The sequence below is a fragment of the Atractosteus spatula genome, chromosome 3 (genome assembly GCF_055471065.1).
Source record: "Atractosteus spatula isolate fAtrSpa1 chromosome 3, fAtrSpa1.hap1, whole genome shotgun sequence".
Lineage (NCBI taxonomy): Eukaryota > Metazoa > Chordata > Actinopteri > Semionotiformes > Lepisosteidae > Atractosteus > Atractosteus spatula.
The window spans coordinates 66,004,727-66,023,369 of NC_142708.1; the positions used below are offsets into that span (position 1 = coordinate 66,004,727).

An 18,643-nucleotide genomic window follows, 5' to 3' on the forward strand; every position below is an offset into this window, starting at 1 on the left:
ATATTAACAGAATTGTCCTTCTGTTGGTTAGAAGTCATACTTGTTTAGTTTTTGAGCTGTAGAGCTGGTCAATTTAGACATGCAACTGTGAAGTGTGAACTATGATTAGTCCATGCTGTAGCCTAAGAATAAACTTTTCACATACTCACTGCTTGTGAAAAATGATAAAATATAGACTCATCAGGAGAGCTCAGGCCAGAATGAAATCTCTGGATCAAAAGTGTGATATACAGACTTGGCATACCTTTGAAAGGTAAAAGCAATTTCTTATGGCACATATACCAAAATCTCTGTAAACTCTTACATGGTGACAAAGACCTGCATCCCTCAGACCTGCATTGCAAACTTATCTTAATTGAGCCCACGTACAGTATTTACAATTCACTGTACTATTGCAAGAATTCTAATTGTATTATACTTAATTCTGATTACTGTCATATGATCAGAACACATAATAAGTACTAGATATAATATACCAATAATTAAACAGATATTCACATATAACAATTCATAGTATACAGCACCACAATCCTTAACTTGTCACGAATAGTAGGTAATCCACATCAACAATCAATAATTATTTCTCCATGAAGCCAACCCGTTCACTGTGGGAGTCTGGACCAAGCTGTCCAGCCATGTTGTTAAATCCAATAGCCTAGTTTCTTTCAAGAAAAAGCTGGATCAGATCCTCCTATCAGGACTGGAGGCACTATTTTACAAAAAGCGTTGTGGGAGTGTGGAACAAGCTACCTGGGAATGTTGTTGAAGCCGAAGCCCTAGTTACTATCGAGAAATGGCTGTCGAGAAATGAGATCAAGCCAGACCACGTGCTACTGTTTGGTGAATTCTGGGTACAGCAGGTAAATGACACAGGAAGTTCATTAACAGCGAGTCAAGATAGTGTATTAAAGGCCCATGAAGACCTTTTTAAATCTCAATATTTACAACCGAAAAAAAAAAATTCTTTGGATATATTTTCCATCTAGAACATGTACAGTATGTTGACAGAAACAACTGGCTAAAGTTTATTCTTTCTGCGAGATCATGTTATCGTAAGGACGTCTGACATACTTAGACTCAACAGAAGCCTGTTTTGAATTGCCTTCACTTGTGAGACTGCGTCTTATCAACTGGCATTCCTCCTGGAGATAACACAGGGAAGCTAGATAACATTCCCCTTTCGTATTTTGAAATCAGTATCAGTGCATCCAAGATGAATCTGATTACTCAGCGTGCTGGGAAAGTATGGATATCAACTGGATAAACAAAGCGAAAGGTTAATGGAAAGTAACACAGATAAATGATTCTTCAAAATTCCACATTCCTGGACAAACATATAAAAAATAGTTCAGTCCAAATCTTACTAAAGATATGTTTTTAGTTGTTTTTTGTAGAGAGCAATTTGGAAAGCGTAAAGCTTTCCCAAACTTTAGATTATATATATAAACAAATAAAAAGGCAAGACAAGGCACCGACCCTCTACAGTCTATCTCTAGTTTAAAGTTCAAAAGTGCAAATGTAGACACCAGCATTTGATTTATTTTAAATAAGCAACAATCAGTTGCTAATCAGTACACAACGTGGAGTGAGGAAATAGGAAAAATGTGGGATGTAACAAACATTTCTTAGAGACCTTTTACACTCTCCCCTCGGAAATCCCCACTAAAACACTGTAGCAACATTGCCTGACAGACGTTGGTCTTAGTTATACAAGTCACCCCACTAATGTCATGCATGTGTTTAGATATGGAATTCACTGGGCTCCTCCCAGTGGCAGAGTTGCACAGGCCATATGCAGGAGGCAATTACACTATGCCAAAGGGCCAGGCCTCTTAATGTGGCAGACTTCCCAGGCAATTCTGAGTCGGAGCCCCACAGTATCTGTAGACGTCGCTCAAGATCTTCAGTAAGCTGTAGAGGGCACTGTTGCATAGCACATACTGTACAGGAAAACCTGGCCAGCTCAGACCAGACCCAGTTGAGTGCTCTTAATGAGTGCAAAGATCTCACAGACCTACAATTGAAAATGCATGGACTATTGGGTCTCAATGCACGTCAGCCAGCAGCTTTACACATTGTATATAAGGCACTCAAAATAATCTTTTACATGAAAACTAGGGATAAAGCAAAACACAAAAGCACGGTACATCACGGATTACTTGAATCACGCGTGTATGTACAAAGTACAGATTTTAATATGGGGACACAAGCAGTAACAGTGATGCTTTTAAGAAAACTTGTCAAGCAATCACAAGCGGCAATGCCACAGTCATGCAATGATGAGCACAATGAAGTGCTGGATGTGCGTCAACCTGGAATGTCCCAGCAAGCCTTTGCAAACTGGCTCTGATGTCACAGAAAGCCCCTACTGTAAGTGCTCTTCTGGAATGTTAGCACAGGGCAGATGGATCAGAGTCACACAACTCCATCAATGCCTGCCGATAGCCAGTTGCAACAACCAGTGCTCTGCCTAGCAACTGAAGCCTCCATTGACACACAGAAGCAGTACCCCTGTGAATGTGGGCTTTGTGACTTCTCCCATGTGCAATAACAGGAACCATGACTTGAACTTGAAGGTGTGGCTGATGGAGGCGTGCACTGTTTTAGGAATACGTCTCCCTCAGTAGACCTGAGCCAGGAAAACCCCCCACTTTCCTCTTCCATGCAGGAAATCGTTTTGGATGCTTATAATCTTAGAATCAAGACAACCGTGAGCTCTGCTCCTTACATGACATGGTGGCACAGTGGTTAATATCCCACCTTGGCCAGTCTACAAAACAGGGAGTTTTCTCGATGTTCGCCTGAGGAGAAAGGCTCTGTCAGAGGGTACAGTGCGACATCTTCTGGACAAACAGTAAAATTACAATTTATGAAACATTACATTGCATTTTATAGTAATTATTAGTAATTCCTTACACCTATATAGTGGTTTTCTGGACACTCCACTCAAAGCACTTTACGGGGAATGGGGACTCCCCTCCACCACCACCACTTGCAGCCCCCACTTGGATGGCCATAGTGAGCCAGTATACTTACCACACATCAGCTCTCAGTGGGGAGGAGAACAGAGTGATGAAGCCAGTTAATAGATGGGATTACTAGGAGGCCATGATTGGTAAAGGCCAGGGGGAAATTTGGCCAGGACTCCGGGGTAAAACCCTTACTTTTTTCAAGAAACACTTTTTGGAATGCAGTATGACCAGGACCTCAGTTTTATGTCTCATCCAAAGGATATTTTTTTTACAGTACAGTGTCCCCATCACTATACCAGGGCATTAGGATCCAGAAAGACTGCAGGAGGAGCGCCCCCCACTGACACCTCTTCCAGCAGCAACCTTAGCTACTCAGGAGATCTCCCATCTAGGTACTGGCCAGGCTCACAGCTGCTGAGCTTCAGTGGGCTGCCAGTTGTGAGCTGCAGGGTGATATACCACTGATTGATCTGTGTCTAAAACACCACTAAAGCACACATTGTAAAAGGGTATTTGTGCCTGAGAACTAGTGTGCATAGGAATGTTCAGACTGTTCTCTAATCTCAAAGACATGTCATGCAAAGGGCTTTCCAAGTGGCTCAAAAGGGACAGGCCCCATTCACAACACAGGCTGCGAGTCCAAAGGCTGCTAGCTGAGTGTGATTCTAGTCTGAAGTAAATGTCAACCTATTGCTTTCATAAATTTATTGTGGGTTTGTTAACAAAAGGAGGGATAATAAAATTGCAGACCTTTTTTTACGTCTGCTGCAAAGCACAATGGAACGTCATCAAAAGGTAACCCTTTACACACAGGGTTGTAGAAGTGGAGAACGAATCCCCTGGGCTCTTTCTTTCTCTCTACTTTCTACATAAACCTGCTTAGAACACATTAAAATACATTAGGAGTAAAATCAATTTTTTTCTCAACATTTGATTTCTTTGGATTTCTCATGACAAATTCCATAAACCATCCCTCTTATGGGATATTCATTTAGGATTGCCCTCCCACGGGTCCTGAAGGAACTCCTTCTCCAGCTAAATAAAGGACCCCAGGATACTCACAGGAATTCACAACCATCATGGACCCAAACCCTACATGTTCTCTGCATCTCTAGTACCAGATCTCTACTTAACAGTTTATTAAGTGTTTTGTTTTGAACAGCTTTCACAGGATAAAGACAAAGAAATTGCAGGAGCGACAGGTGTCGCCCTAATTTTAATGAGCAACACAAGACTCTTTTTAGTGGATGAGGGAGGACAGCACCCCAAGGCCTTTAAACGTGTTCAGCCAGGGCCTGCTATTACAGGAGGGGATTATGGGTACAGCCACTTGGCAGCCTAAATGGATGGCATTAAGTCTCCCCTCGTGGTTGCTAGGATACAAAGGAGGTTTGCAGGCTGTATGCTTGAATTTTGGCAGAACAAGCTGTCTTGTGAGGCACAACTTGTTTGCTGCAAACTGATACCCCTAATTTACTCTTCTCCATTCCTGTGAGCATACCAGACCGGGTATGCTCGGTTTGATTTGAAGCCCTCTGCTTGTTCCACCAGTGCATTTTAAGTAAACAGGACAGGATTTCCCTTGTCTGCAAAGAAGCAAGAAGACTGTTAACTGTTCGAGAGAGCTGTTTATACTGAGTGACCTAAAATAAAAGACTATTTCTTGACAGGGGAAAGTTACGTAGTCTTTCGCATAGTACAGCCCGGGAGAAAACAGCAAGAAAGCAATCAAATAAAACCAGCCTAACTGAATTAAAAACTGCCTCTGATCTGCTTCAGGGGAGAGTGGAGACAAATGGATTTGAAAGCGATATTGGGGGCGGTTCATTTGATCCGCTGAGTGGAAATGGGATCAGAGCAGCAGGATTCATTCCTGAAGCCTCATAAATCCAGTTCCTTCAAAGCGGAACCTCTCCCGAGTGGATCAGAAAGCTCTGAAACTTCAGTATCTTTTTCCATGGAAACTCTGTGCAAGGGGAAAAAAGCAGAACACATCCAAAGGACGTGAGTCTACCATCAGCTGTGGCTATTAGAATTTGTAATTAACTGTACGTTCTTATGTATGTAGGATAGGATAGAACTTGCATGCTTATTGCTAAATCTGTCAGCATACAGTAGTTTTAGCGGTAGTCAGAGTTCAGTAAACTTAACATTGTTTCTCTCAGAATTGTGTGAATGTTTAAGGCAAATAATGCACATATGATTGACTGGAATGACTTCGTAAAAGAGACTCAGATTTGAACAATCTGACATAATTCGAGGGATTACAATTCTTTGCCATTTTTTTTATGTTGTAGATTATCTAAACATCCTGATTACTGCGCAATTACCATGGAATTTTTAGATTCAATTAACAGATCAAGCTTCTGACTGAAAGGGACTGCACCATTCAGATGAGATCTGCCAGAAATATCATCGTTTTTAGTAATATACACATTTTCTAACTGCTTCTTCCAATTCAGGGTCACAGGGGAGCCAGTCTATCCCAGCAAGCAATGGGCACAAGGCAGGGTACACCCTGGAATGGATGCCAGTTGATCACAGGGGACACACAGACACACTCACACCAGCACCAAATTTCCCAGTTAATGTTTTTGTACTGGGGGAGGAAACCCACAACGAACACAGGGAGAACATACAAGCTCCATACAGACAGCACCACAGGAACTGAACCCAGGGCCCCAACACTGTGAGGCAACAATGCTAACACTGCGCCACCACGTCACCACTAAATGATATGTAAATGACCTGATTATATTATTGTTTTGTGAACAACTGTAATAGAAATCAGGCTAACACTTCCATCCAACAAAGCTACAGAATGACAGATGACAGATGCAGCAAATTATAAAATGACGATCCTGATCCTGTTTAGCATTTTTATCCCAAAGGATCCTGGAGTGAATACAGGAAGGGAAACGGTGCATCCACTGTTGAAGGGCAGCCCCACTGCCCAGCTGGTAGAGAAGTGAGAAATTACATCACCAGCTGAACGGGGGGCTGATTTCCTCGCACAATGGTTTTGTGTTGCATGTTGGTGAACTGTGACATCAACATGTGCTGCCGGGAAACCCCCCTGTCCGGGTCCGCCTGTGAGATAGAAAATCCCGTCGCCTTTAAGAGGCAGGGACCTGGCCGGGGCTCAAGCGTGTCGGATTTAAATAGACCTGGTTACAGCAGCATGATGGAAAAATCGTACCTTTAACAGTGATCGCTGGGGGTAGAGGGGAGGGGAACTTAAAAACAAACTCGGAACAAGCAAAACGCGAGGATAATTTCCACAGACGTGGGCGAGTGAGCTCTTCTTTAAGAAGTGAAGACTAAAACGTGTAAGTATAAAATTATGATTCGTCACTTCCAAATCCAATCAGAAAATTAGTCTTTGGTGTCATCTTTCTATGTGTAACGATACGAGTTAAACCGAAATCGTTAAATAATCCCGGAAGTGGTTAGATTGCACTGTCCCATCAGGCTAAACTTTCATTTTCGAATTCGTGTTTCGTATTACTCCACAAACCTACAAAAAAGGAGACTACCGCATAGAAGTATTAAATTTATAAACAGGTCCAGCGTTTTGTTTATTTTGCCGTTTCTGTGTCCCTTCTCCCTGTAAATAACCAGCTGCATGATTTACTGCTGCGGAAGTACAGAGGATAAGGACGGCAGCTGCGAAGGCGAATTGATGAAAACAGAGACCGGGGGGGAGAAACGCGGGCAGAGAACAACTGAGCGACCCGGACCGGAGATGTACGGAATGGCTGGGCTCCCGCAGCAGCCACAGGCTGCCCAGTTTCAGCCCGGGGCGGCCCAGTTGAACCCGGGTCCAGCCGTGGCCGCGGCGGCGCAGTTCAACCCGGACCGGCTGAGCTGCGACTCCCCGCAGCGGCGGCTCGGGAGGCGCGCGCCCAAGCTGGGGGAGATCGGCCGCTCGCGCAGAGGTGAGCCCGTCGGATCCCCGGATCCCCGGATCCCCGTGCCGCGGTTTATTGCGAACTTTACACCTCTGCTTAGTTACCCCCGTTGTATTATTGTTGTTGTTATTAAACCGGAGAAGAAATAAGACACGGCACGGATTTCACAGCAGGACAAAACTGCGGCCAGGTTTTGTCATCATCGGTGGACTGTCCCAGGATGATTGTGATGGTTCACTGATTTTGGCAGTCTCTCTCGACATGTACTATTTTAAATTTGATTTTTTTTAAAAGTGTTTTAGTTTTGGTTCCACAACTGTAAGAATTGTTAGCTTCCTTGTATGCAGTGGAGCAAACGTAACATAGAAATAGCTACAATTGTGTCACGTGGTTTAGTTTTTTTAATATATATATTATTATTTAGGCTCCCGTTGCGTTTTACTTTGAGTCACTCCCGGTTATATGGGCTGCAAACACTTAAAATGTTATTGCTGAAGCAGAAGAGAATATGGTTGGTCGATATTCTATGATACAGTATATTCTCTGATTAAACTGAAAGTAAACAATTGACCACACAGTTGTGGGAAGTTTCTCTTCTTGCTTCAAAACATGTTTGTTCTCGTAAGCGTTTGTAAAACAAGTAAAACAGAAAATACTATTTGATTAAATAATACATATGGAAGTCTTCTGTATCTCCATCTAGATTGTGGTGCTCATTGCAGATGACTCTGACTTCTGAAATGTTTGTTTATCGTATGTCCTAACTGTGCTCATAGACACCTATGACATTATTTAAATGACTTATATGCTGTTTTTCCTCTTAACAGTTGTAATTGAAGATGAAGACTTGGATGACATCATGAACAATAACAGCCTTTTCCCTTTGACCCTTGACCTAACACCTGTTGCCTAGCAACCCTATAATACCTTCTGTGCCAAGGCCATGAGAAGCCAAAATGCAAGACTGTTCCTTTTCCTCTCTGAATGGAAATTATATACAAATGTTAAAATATTCCTCAGGATAGGGTTTGTTCTATTTATTCATGCACTTTAAATAAATGTGTGGTACTTTGCAGTACTTGTTGTTGCTAGGAAACAGGGAGAGGACTTTGCTCATTTCAGGACTTTGCTGCCTTTTCATTTCAGAGCCTTTAATTGAATGAACTTAAATTAACTTTATATTCTGAGCTTTTGAACATGAAACAATGTTTTTTTTGTAAAAGCCTTTGCAGTCGGTGCCAATCTTGTCATGACAGCATACCCATAAACTGAAGAAAATGGCTTAGGCCTGAATCTGAAAAGGAACAAAGCAGACCAGTAAAGTAGGGAGAGGGGAAGGTCTGGAATGTTTTAAATGCCAAAAGACAGTTTGACCCTTAAAAAGGAGTGTTCAAGCTTGGCTTGGTAAAGGTGAGTTTATTGTATATTTTGTGAGTGTGCACTGTGTGAATGTAGGCTCAAAACATTTCTCCTCTCTGCTGTCCACATAATCTTATATTATCCGTTTTAATATTCCTTATCTAAATCACTGAAACCAATTTGTAAATAGACAGGCTTGACATTCCAGGACTTTAAAAAATGCTTATCACGATGTCTCAAAAGGCACAGGAAATTACAGTTGCTTTAACAAGATACAGGCATCAGTTAACCTAGCCAACAGGTCTTTAAGCACCTGACAAAAACCCACATGCACTTGGGGGGAACATGCAAGCTCCACACATAACAATCTAAAGCATGCGAGGCTGAAACTGAATACAGGATGCAAGAGCTACAACTGCTTCACTGTTGTACCACCCCTTTTTAAGCATGTCAAATAATTTTTAATGTCTGAAATTCAGAAAGGTTTAAATTGCCCAAAAGCCAGCTTTGTGTTTTGTAAAAGCTGTTCCACTCTGCAGCACCGTTTTTGCTTAATATTTTTCCAGGTTACCTTTAACAACCTGGTATGTTAGAGTTAGCCTTCTTTAATGGAAATAAATAATTATCTTTCTTGTTTCTTGTTTGTTTGACACAAATAATTTATGTTTCTTGCTTGAAAACTGACACTCGATAATTATGAATGTGGTGCAGTTAAAACAATCACTGCTCACTCAAAGCTTAATTCCCAAAGTTATTTTTAATCTCATGGCAAAGTTTATAAGTGCTTACAAAGAATATAGACAATATTTTTAATGTTATTGCTTCTCTAGATGTGACCTAATGAGGTCTGAATATTTTCAAAAGCAGATACCTGAGCTAAAAGCTTAGGCTTGCCTGGGAGAGATAGTCGTGTATTTAAAAATTATTTTTTACTGTATTGACTGAAGAAGATTTCTAAAGGCATGTTCACTGTATATGACATGGCTTAGAATATTTTGGAATGTGATCTTTCTTATAATTGTGCTGCTATTTTATTATTATCCAGTTTTCTAGTTATGCTAGCAGAGCATGGTTGTAAAAAGTGTGTGCTGATCTGTGTTAACACCAGATCCTACCAGCATGCGTCTGATTGTACAAGCATATATACAGATTTCTGTATACATTTTACTGTCATCAACTTGCCTTTCTCTTGAACATATAACTGATTCTTTCAGTTCTGTTTTCCTATTGTTCTTCTGCCTGAAGGGCCCATGTGGACTCCATAAATAAATGGTAAAACCTGCAGTGTATTATTCTTCATCAAAATAAACTATCTATCCATTTTCTAACTGCTTCATCCAATTCAATCTTGTGGGGGAGCTGGACCCCATCCCAGCAAGCAATGGGCACAAGGTAGGGTATACCCTGAATAGGATGTCAGGCGATTGCAAGGCATAAACAGACACACACGCACAGCAGGCCAGTGTTCACAGAAGCCAATTAACCTACCAGTCTGTCTTTGGACTGTGGGTGGAAACCCATGCAAAATGCTCAGAGAACATACAGACTCCACAGAGACAGCATCCTAGGAATAGAATCCAGGGCCCCATCGCTGTGAGGCAGCAATTCTAACTAGTGTGCCACTGCGCCACCCATTTTTGGTTATAGTAGTGGCTAATTAAGTTCGTCTCTAAAGTGTTTTATAACTCTATATACTTGGTTTTTTAGGTGTGCAAATCCCTATCCTGGAGAGTGAGCACCTCCTCCTGGTCGCTATGGGAGTTGGGACATGATAAGAGAGGGGTAACCTGGGGCTCTTTGTTTCTTCAGTGCTGTTTCAGGGCTAGCTTGCTCCTTCTTCTCTGTCAGGACAGCTTCCGAGCACATTTGTCTTGTCTTCCCTGTTCAAAGGGCCTAATTCCACGTGAGCCTTCTGCAATGAATGACATTCCTGCACAAACTGCCTGTGCATCCTGCTCTTTGGGGAGGTGTTGTTGCCCTCTTGTGGTTCCTACACAGAATGTCCATCCATCCGTTTCCTACTTCTTATCAGACCATGAATAGCCCTCTTAGTCTAAATAACATCGGTGAAGGTTTAAAACAGAGAGTACATTAGCACAGTGTTTTTGGCTCGTGGTGCTGGGGCCCTGGGTTCACTTTCTGGGGTACTATCTGTGTGGAGTCTGTATGTTCTCCCCGTGTTTGCCTGGGAGCTCTGGTTTCCTCCCACAGTCCAAAGACATATTGGGAGATTAGCTGGCTTCTGAGAGACTTGGCCCTCGTGTGAGTGTGTGGGCCCTGCGTTGGACTAGTGTCCTGTCCAGGGTCTGTCCTGCCTTGTGCCCATTGCTTGCTGGGATAGGATCCAGCAACTCGATTAGATAAAGCAGTTAGAAAATTGATGGATCGATCGATTTCATGATCTTAGTTTTTGTATCTGGTAAGGAAATAATATAAGAATAGGATTGGAACACCTTTGCAAAAAATATTGCTGACAGTAAATCACATTCAAAAAACATTAGGAAGGCTCTGTGTTGGGACTTTGAAAGTTATAATTCATTGGACACCACGGCTTGTTTTTCCTGAAGGTACTTACATTTGCATGCCTGTACATAGATATGCTGTATGTCGGTTCTGTGGGGAAATTGACAATTCAGAACAGAAAACTATTTTCAGTTACATAAGAGCATATGAGATGCCATTCTATTTGGAAATTGATCACATTCAATCAATCATTTTCCAATGTATTATTTCTTCTTTATTGTTTTTTTGGTCCTGTTACGTCAGATCTTAGGTTGTAAATTGATTTTAATAATAATTCCTTACACTTATATAACGCTTTTCTGGAAACGCAACTCAAAGGTCTTTGCAGGTTATGGAGACTCCCTCCCATCACAGTGTAGAGTAGTTTATTGCCATATGTACACGTACATTGGAATTCTTAATCGTGCCGATCTCTTGGGATATACACAGTACAACACTACACAATGTAGACAAACAGGAACAATAAATATGTAGTAGTGAGACGGAGGAAAATGTGGAGCCCCCACCTGAATGATGCACTAGTACGATCCCCACACATCAGCTATCAGTGAGGACGAGAACAGAGGTGAAGCCAATTCATATATGGAGATTATTAGGAAGCCATGATTGGTAAAGGCCAGGGGTAAAATTGGCCAGGACACTGGGGTAACACCCTGGGATTTTTTAGTGACCATAAAGAGTCAGGACCTCAGTTTTACGTCTCATCCAAGGGGCAGTGCCTTTTTACAGTATAGTGTCCCCGTCACTATACTGGGGCATTTGGACCGAGATAGACATGAGGGTGGGCACCCCTTAGTAGGTCCTCTAATACCTCTTCCAGCAGCAATCTTAGCTACCCAGCAGCTCTCACATCTAGGTACTGGTAAGACTCACACCTGCTGACATTCAGTGGGCTGCCAGTTGTGAGTTGCAGGGTGATAAAGCTGACGGCTTCTCTTGTCTCTTCTCTTGTTATTCTTTTGTCATTTAAGAACACCTGCCATTAAGACTTGAAAAGGAATTCAGAGATGGCAGAGAGGGAAAATATGTTTGTTGCTGTTTACATGAATTTGGATTCACCTAAAAAAAAGTAAAGGCAATTATCTTCAAAACAAAGACATATACATCTCCCATAATGATTGAAAACAGCCACACCCAGGACAACTGTAAAATGTTGTTTCCTGTTTCTCGCAGATTGTTTTTCCAGTAAAGAAAAACTGTCTCGCCCTCAGTTTCCTGGAAGGGAACAGTATATTCCAGAGAGCAGAAGATATGATCAGAGCTCAGACATGCAAATTGCAAGCAATGTGCACAAGGTGGAGTACACCCTGAATGGGACTCCAGACCATCACAGGGAAGTCAGACACACACTCACACCAGAGCCAAAGTTCCCAGAAACCAGTTAAACGGCATGTCTTTGGTGGAAACCGGAGTAACCAGAGGAAACCCATACAAACACGGGGAGCACATACAGACTCCACACAGATAGCAATCCAGGAATTGAACACAGGGCCCCAGTGCTGTAAGGCAGCAGTGCACGAGATAACCCTTCCCTTTTCTTTCACAAAATAGTACTACTCATAAGTAGTCATTTTAAGCAATACTGCAAATAGTTGATTCAAGGATCAAGACCACCTTCAGCAGTAGTTCAAGTAGGTACTGTAGCTGTGTCAGCATGCGTAGGCTTCAAAGAAACCAGTAAAGGTTTATCCCATGCTGAAAAGAGAAGAAAAGAAACTCAACGCAACGTTTCGGCTTATTGTGTGTTGTGTTTCTTTTCTCCTTTTTTCAGCAGAGAATAAACCTTGTTCCTTTGCACCTTCACCTTTTGCACCAAATTGCTTTTTCTAATTCTTTTGGAGATGAGATGAAAAAAATATCCACCAGGGCACAAAATCTCTTCAAACACAGAAGTGAATGACAGCTACAAAACTCTGCTTCCCCAAGACCAGCTATATAATATTGAACTGAAAGAGGCCGCGGCTGTACCCGTTACCAGGTGTATCAGGTGCAGCCCAAACCAGTTCTAACAAGAAATGCGCTTTGGGGGATCTGTGTGTGATGACAGCACCACTCCCCCCTCATTATCTTTTTTTTTAAATAGTATGTTATTTTCCTGCAGGTGCTCCAGTTTCCTCCCACAGTCCAAAAACATACTGGTAGACTCAGTAATTGGCTTCTGTCAAAATTGACCCTAGTGTGAGTGTGTGCGTCTGTGTGGGTCATGTGATGGATTGTTGTCCAGGATGCACCCTGCAAAGGAACAAGTAAAGGTTTACTCCATGCTGAAAAGAGAAGAAAAGAAGCACATTTCGGCTGTGTCACACCCAAAGAAGGCTCCACGGACGAAACGTTATGTTTCTTTTCTTCTCTGTTCAGCATGGAATAAACCTTTACTTGTTCCTTTGCAGCTGGCACAACTACCTACTTGAACTACTTCAGGGTGTACCCTGCCTTGCACATGTTGTTATGCTGCTTCTTTATAATGATAAACATTAAACAGTGTGTGTGGTAAGACTCAGAACAGGAGGCACCTCTGTACCCAAAGGGTTGCTGGAGTATGGAACAAGCTGCTGAGACATGTTGTTTTTTGGTCTCGATAAGATCCTTGATCAATTAACTACAAACTTCTGAACAGGCTTGGTGACCTCCTCTCACTTGTAATTTTTATGTGTTTATGATGTGTGTTGAATTGGCATTGTCAAATAATCCCAGATCCGTGTCACATGTTCCTCTTCAGGCTGTCTGCGTGACTGAGAAAGAGTGTCTTAATCAGCTGTTCTTCTGCCATATCACAGCTCAAGATCAAGGTTCAAGGACTAGACACACAGCAGGCAGCAGCACTCACCAAGGGAGTTCTAGACGTCCTGGGCTCTGTATTGTCACTTATTACAATGTCAAAGAGAAGATTCTCTCTCTGATAGAGAGAAGAAGGCAGCTCTGACACACGGGGGCTGTAGAAGTATCCATCTTTCTTTATTTCTCAGGTTCAGTGATGAAGAAGCCATCTGCCATTGGGATCTTGAACCCTTTCAAACTCTGGATCAGTGACGCCAACCCCATTTAACAAACTATAGGCTTGTTAAACAAAAGGTTATAATGTATTAGAAAACCCAGGCTCTACAATATTAAGTAGTGTTGTGGAGTAATCTGAGGGATGACTTAACAGGGTTCAACTCTTTTTTTATTTCTTTATTACTGTGGATGAGCACATTTTTTCAACCTCAGCAGATGACAAGAGAGCCCTTCCGGCATCCGAGAAGTCAATTGAAAATGTGACTCATTGGGTAACCCTGATAACTCCAACAGGTTAACTTGACTTGATTTAAAGATTTCATTTACTGTACGTTCAGCCACGTAGCATGGCTGAAGATGTGTAGCTGTGTTTCTTTCATTTCTGCATGACGATAGTACTGATCACATCAGGTACAGAGTTTAATTTACCTACCAGGGTTTTCCCACAGTGGCTGCCAGTTAACCATGCCCTTACTGAAGTGTGCTGTAGATTTCCTTGAGTCAGCTGGGTCCCTTGTTACTCATTTTATGACTGCTTTCGTATCCTCAGCTTATTGATTCAAAGTGTATGTACAGTGTGTCTCTGCTTACTGGGCCACGTTGATACTGCTGCTTCAATTACCCATGTCAGCGGTGTTGTTCCTGTGGGTATTCTCACGAACCCGTGTCGCTTTTTTTGTACCGTGTCTAGAACATTGGTAAGCCCCCCTGGTCCAAAAATGAAGGTTTTAGACTAAAATTTAGAACACATTCTCCCCACGGATATCTCCACTGCTTTGTATACTTAAAAGTTCTCCAATTGGCCCTAGCTGTAAATGGGTGCACATCTGTGTTTGTGTCTGTGTGTGCTCTGTGACGGGCTGGCGTCCCGTCTAGGGTGTATCCTGCCTTGTGTCCGTTGCTTTCTCGGATAGGATCCGGCTCCCCCGCGAACTGGGCTCCCCCTGAATTGGAAAGGCGGTAGGAAATGGATGGATGGGTTTTCTGATTTAAAATTTTATTTGCAATGCAGTGCGTTCTTTTTATTACACCCTTTAAATTCCTTTTTACAAACGCTTCAGCCCAAACCAATTAAGGGGGTTATAAAATTAGAGTCTGCTCTATCTGTTTTTAAGAGACTTGGTTTGATTGGAGTTTAGATGAGACGCTAAAACAGTCTTGATTACTCCGGTCATGATATAGGGGCGTTGCGGAATCCACACTGCTTCTGGCGATTTGACCTTCCCGAAGTTTCCCTGGTTGACTTGCTCTTAATTGAGGCTGCTAAACGGGAAGCATTTGTTTTACTTTGTGATGAAAAATGCTATATAATCACAATTGCTTGATTAACTATTGAGGATTTTTTTCTACTGTTTTGTTCTACATTATCTACGGACTAATACATCTCCTTGAGTCGCAAGTGATTGGCAGCTTACCGTGCCCGCAGGAAAATTAAAACGGGCAGGTTGTTTTCGCTGTTCTCGCCTTTCAAGTCCCCTGGAATGCAAGTTCGTGAAGTAAGAGGAGCGTCATACAGGCGGTGGTTTGGTTTGTGTGTCTTTGGAGGAGTGAGGGGGCGCTTAGCCTCCTCCCACACTGTTTTTGTTTTGCATGTTGGTGAACTGTGACATCAACATGTGCTGCCGGGAAACCCCCCTGTCCGAGTCCGCCTGTGAGGTAGAAAATCCCGTCGCCTTTAAGAGGCAGGGACCTGGCCGGAGCTCAAGCGTGTCGGATTTAAATAGACCTGGTTACAGCAGCATGATGGAAAAATCGTACCTTTAACAGTGATCGCTGGGGTAGAGGGGAGGGGAACTCGGCGCAAGAACCAGGAACTTCAAAACAAACTCGGAAGAAGCAAAACGCGAGGATAATTTCCACAGACGTGGGCGATTGACCTCTTTAAAAAAAAACAACACGTATGTAAGTATAAAATTACGATTCGTCACAGTTCCAAATCCAGTCCAAGAAAAGGAGTCTTTGTTGTGATAAAGACTCAGAAATTCTTTACCAGATTCACGTCTTCTCTTTCTTCATCGTACTGTTTGTGAAACTAGACTGTGTGTGAAGTTAAATTGGAATCGCTAAGTACAGTAATCCCAGAACTAAGCGGATTGTACCTTCCGCAACTTTCCTTCTCGTCTTCGCTGTTTACTCTACAAACCTAGTGTACAAACAGCAGACTGCTTAGGGAGTATTAAATACCCATTTATTTAATTTTTATTGCCTTTTTTTGTGCCGTGTACAGAGAAGAATTGAGCGACCCGGACCGGAGATGTACGGAATGGCTGGGCTCCCGCAGCAGCCACAGGCTGCCCAGTTTCAGCCCGGGGCGGCCCAGTTGAACCCGGGACCAGCCGTGGCCGCGGCGGCGCAGTTCAACCCGGACCGGCTGAGCTGCGACTCCCCGCAGCGGCGGCTCGGGAGGCGCGCGCCCAAGCTGGGGGAGATCGGCCGCTCGCGCAGAGGTGAGCCCGTCGGATCCCCGGATCCCCGGATCCCCGTGCCGCGGTTTATTGCGAGCTGCCGCATTCCTATGGAGTTCGGCACCTTAAATCTCCCTTTTTCATTAACCCGGGTCTTCCTTATTCACACTTTACTTTTTAGCAAACATACCTACTCTGTGAAGCCTCAATCCTGGTCACATAGTTTCGGGGTGCGGTGGAATAGGAGTCGGTATCGGGCTGAAATGTCATTACTTTTCTAATCCCTCACTGAAAGCATAATTGTGATGGGTTGACGATCTTGTTACTCTCTCTACCTGGGGCAATTTTTCAAATGTCAATTTTTTTTCTTTTACATTTTAATTATTTTTAGAAACGTCATCTTGCTTGTATCCAATCGAGTATGACACAGGCACTTCGACATTTGTGTCATGTGTCTTATAATTTATTGTGTTCTAATTTAGACTCCCATTACTATTACTAGTGCCTTCAGTCCAGCTAATTTGAGGCTACAGAGAAAATGTAATCGGAGCAGTCAGTACCTCTTTAATTCTGTTGTAATGTTTCAACTGGGGGACTATACTGAAACTGGGACCCCAGGGCACAGAATGGAGAAATATTTCAAATAAGAGAAGGTCATTCTAGTCCCATTTGGGAATTAGTAGCTCATAAATCAGAGAATGTCATCTTGCCCTTTCTTGAAAAATGCAATAGTATCGGCCTTTCACAAGATGGCTGGGTGGCTTGTTCCACGCACCCACTTGTTTTTGGTTTTTAGCTTTGTGTAAGGGGTGGTGGGTGTGTGGAACTCGCTCCTGATCCAAACTTCTGAAACAGATTCTTTAGAATCCAGCAAGAAATGGCCGGGTGAGATCTTATATTGATTAAGCTGGTGGCAGGCAGATCAATCACGAAGGGTAGAAGAGACTCCTTTTGCTTCTGAAAATTCCTGTTTACTTATACTACAGCCTGTACAGAAGGCACAGACTTTAGGCCTTCAGACCGCTACCATATGTTTTAAATGATTTAAATCCTTTTTCCCTTTCATTACAGTTGTAATTGAGGATGAAGACTTGGATGACATCATGAACAATAATGGCCTTTGACCCTTGACCTGACGCCTATTGCCTAGCAACCTTACAATACCTACTGTGCCAAGGCCTTGATGAGCCAAACTGCGAGACTTTCTTTTTAACTTTTAACTGTTTCTTTTTATCTCTGAATGGAAAATTATATAAAAATATCATCTATGTAAACAATGTTATATTTATAATTTCCTCAGGACAGGAACTGTTCTATTTATTCATGTACTTTAAGCACTTTTAACTACATTTGCAGTACTGGTTATTGCTAGGAAACAGGGAGAGGCCTTAATTTCAGTACTTTGTTGGCTTTTCATTTCAGAGCCTTTTAGATATTTTCTCAGTATAAAATAAGCTTTGGGAACTGAAAAGGTGTTTCTTCTTTGTAAAGCCTTTTGCAATCTGTGCCTACAGTATATTGTCTCGATAGTTTAACCAGGTGAAGAGGGGGGCACAGGTGCGGGGAATAGAGCCCTCTCAAAGGCCGGTAATTAAGTCCTCATTACGGGCTTGTAGAACCCCCCTCTGGCAAACACCTCAAGAAACCCTCCCGTGCTTTGTTTTCTATTTTTGTAGAAAATAAACATTTAAAAAAGGGATTCTGTGTGAGTTCCTCCATCACATGCACTCGTGACTACTACTGGAGAAGCTGTCAGTACAGGAAGGGACCAGTAGGCAATCACCACACCCAGGCAGTATAGGGACTTGTGACATAGCTGCAGCCAGGAAGTCACTCTGTGGTTTTATGGGAGTTGTAGTTCTTAAAGCCAAAGCAACATCTGTGGGTGATCATAGCCAACTTTTATACCCAACTCACCATGACTGATGTGTTCAAGCTTGGCTTGATAAGTGTGAGAACTTGAGTTTATTGGAAATTTGCTGAATGCTGCCACCTCGCTGCTGTCTACATAATCCAGTATTAACCAATTATACATTATATAAATTGATTATAATATATAATCAATTACAGACAGGCCTGACCTTCCAGAACTTTACAAAATGCTAAGGGTGTCTCAAAAGATGCAGGAATCTTGATACTGAAAATATTCTGCCATTTTCAGTTAGGATTCCTAATGTTTGTTTTGAATAATGCCGTAAGTACAGTGTCCCTAAACTGCAGTGCACACTAGAAAAAGACCAATAATTACTGAATTGTGTCACTTTCTTCTGCCGTCAAGTCCATCATTCATTTACCTTTGGGAGAGTGAAAACTTGCGAAAGGTATCCTATGTTTTTCATGTTCCTTTGAGAGCTTTTACTTACCTAACTTTTAGAAGTTTCCTCCTTTTCAATTTACATGCAGGTCTGATTGTGCCTTGCTCTTTAGTATAAACAATCCTCAGGCACATGCTGCTAGCTAGTGGTCACAGGAGCAAGAG

General features: G+C 42.5%; 1 protein-coding gene and 1 long non-coding RNA gene across 2 annotated transcripts; both read left to right on the top strand.

Annotated features, from left to right (window-relative positions):
• Positions 1–6,158: 6,158 nt before the first annotated feature.
• On the top strand, positions 6,159–9,524 carry LOC148838267 (uncharacterized). The gene is made up of 3 exons (XM_088910727.1): positions 6,159–6,301; positions 6,594–6,910; positions 7,711–9,524. The coding sequence occupies exons 2-3, from the start codon at positions 6,598–6,600 to the stop codon at positions 7,794–7,796; spliced, it is 399 nt and encodes a 132-aa protein (XP_088766853.1). The 5' UTR covers positions 6,159–6,301; positions 6,594–6,597; the 3' UTR covers positions 7,797–9,524.
• Positions 9,525–15,522: 5,998 nt separating this feature from the next.
• On the top strand, positions 15,523–17,863 carry LOC148838268 (uncharacterized). Its single transcript, XR_016090816.1, has 3 exons — positions 15,523–15,661; positions 15,987–16,206; positions 17,236–17,863. It is a non-coding gene; the product is annotated as an uncharacterized LOC148838268 (long non-coding RNA).
• Positions 17,864–18,643: the final 780 nt, after the last annotated feature.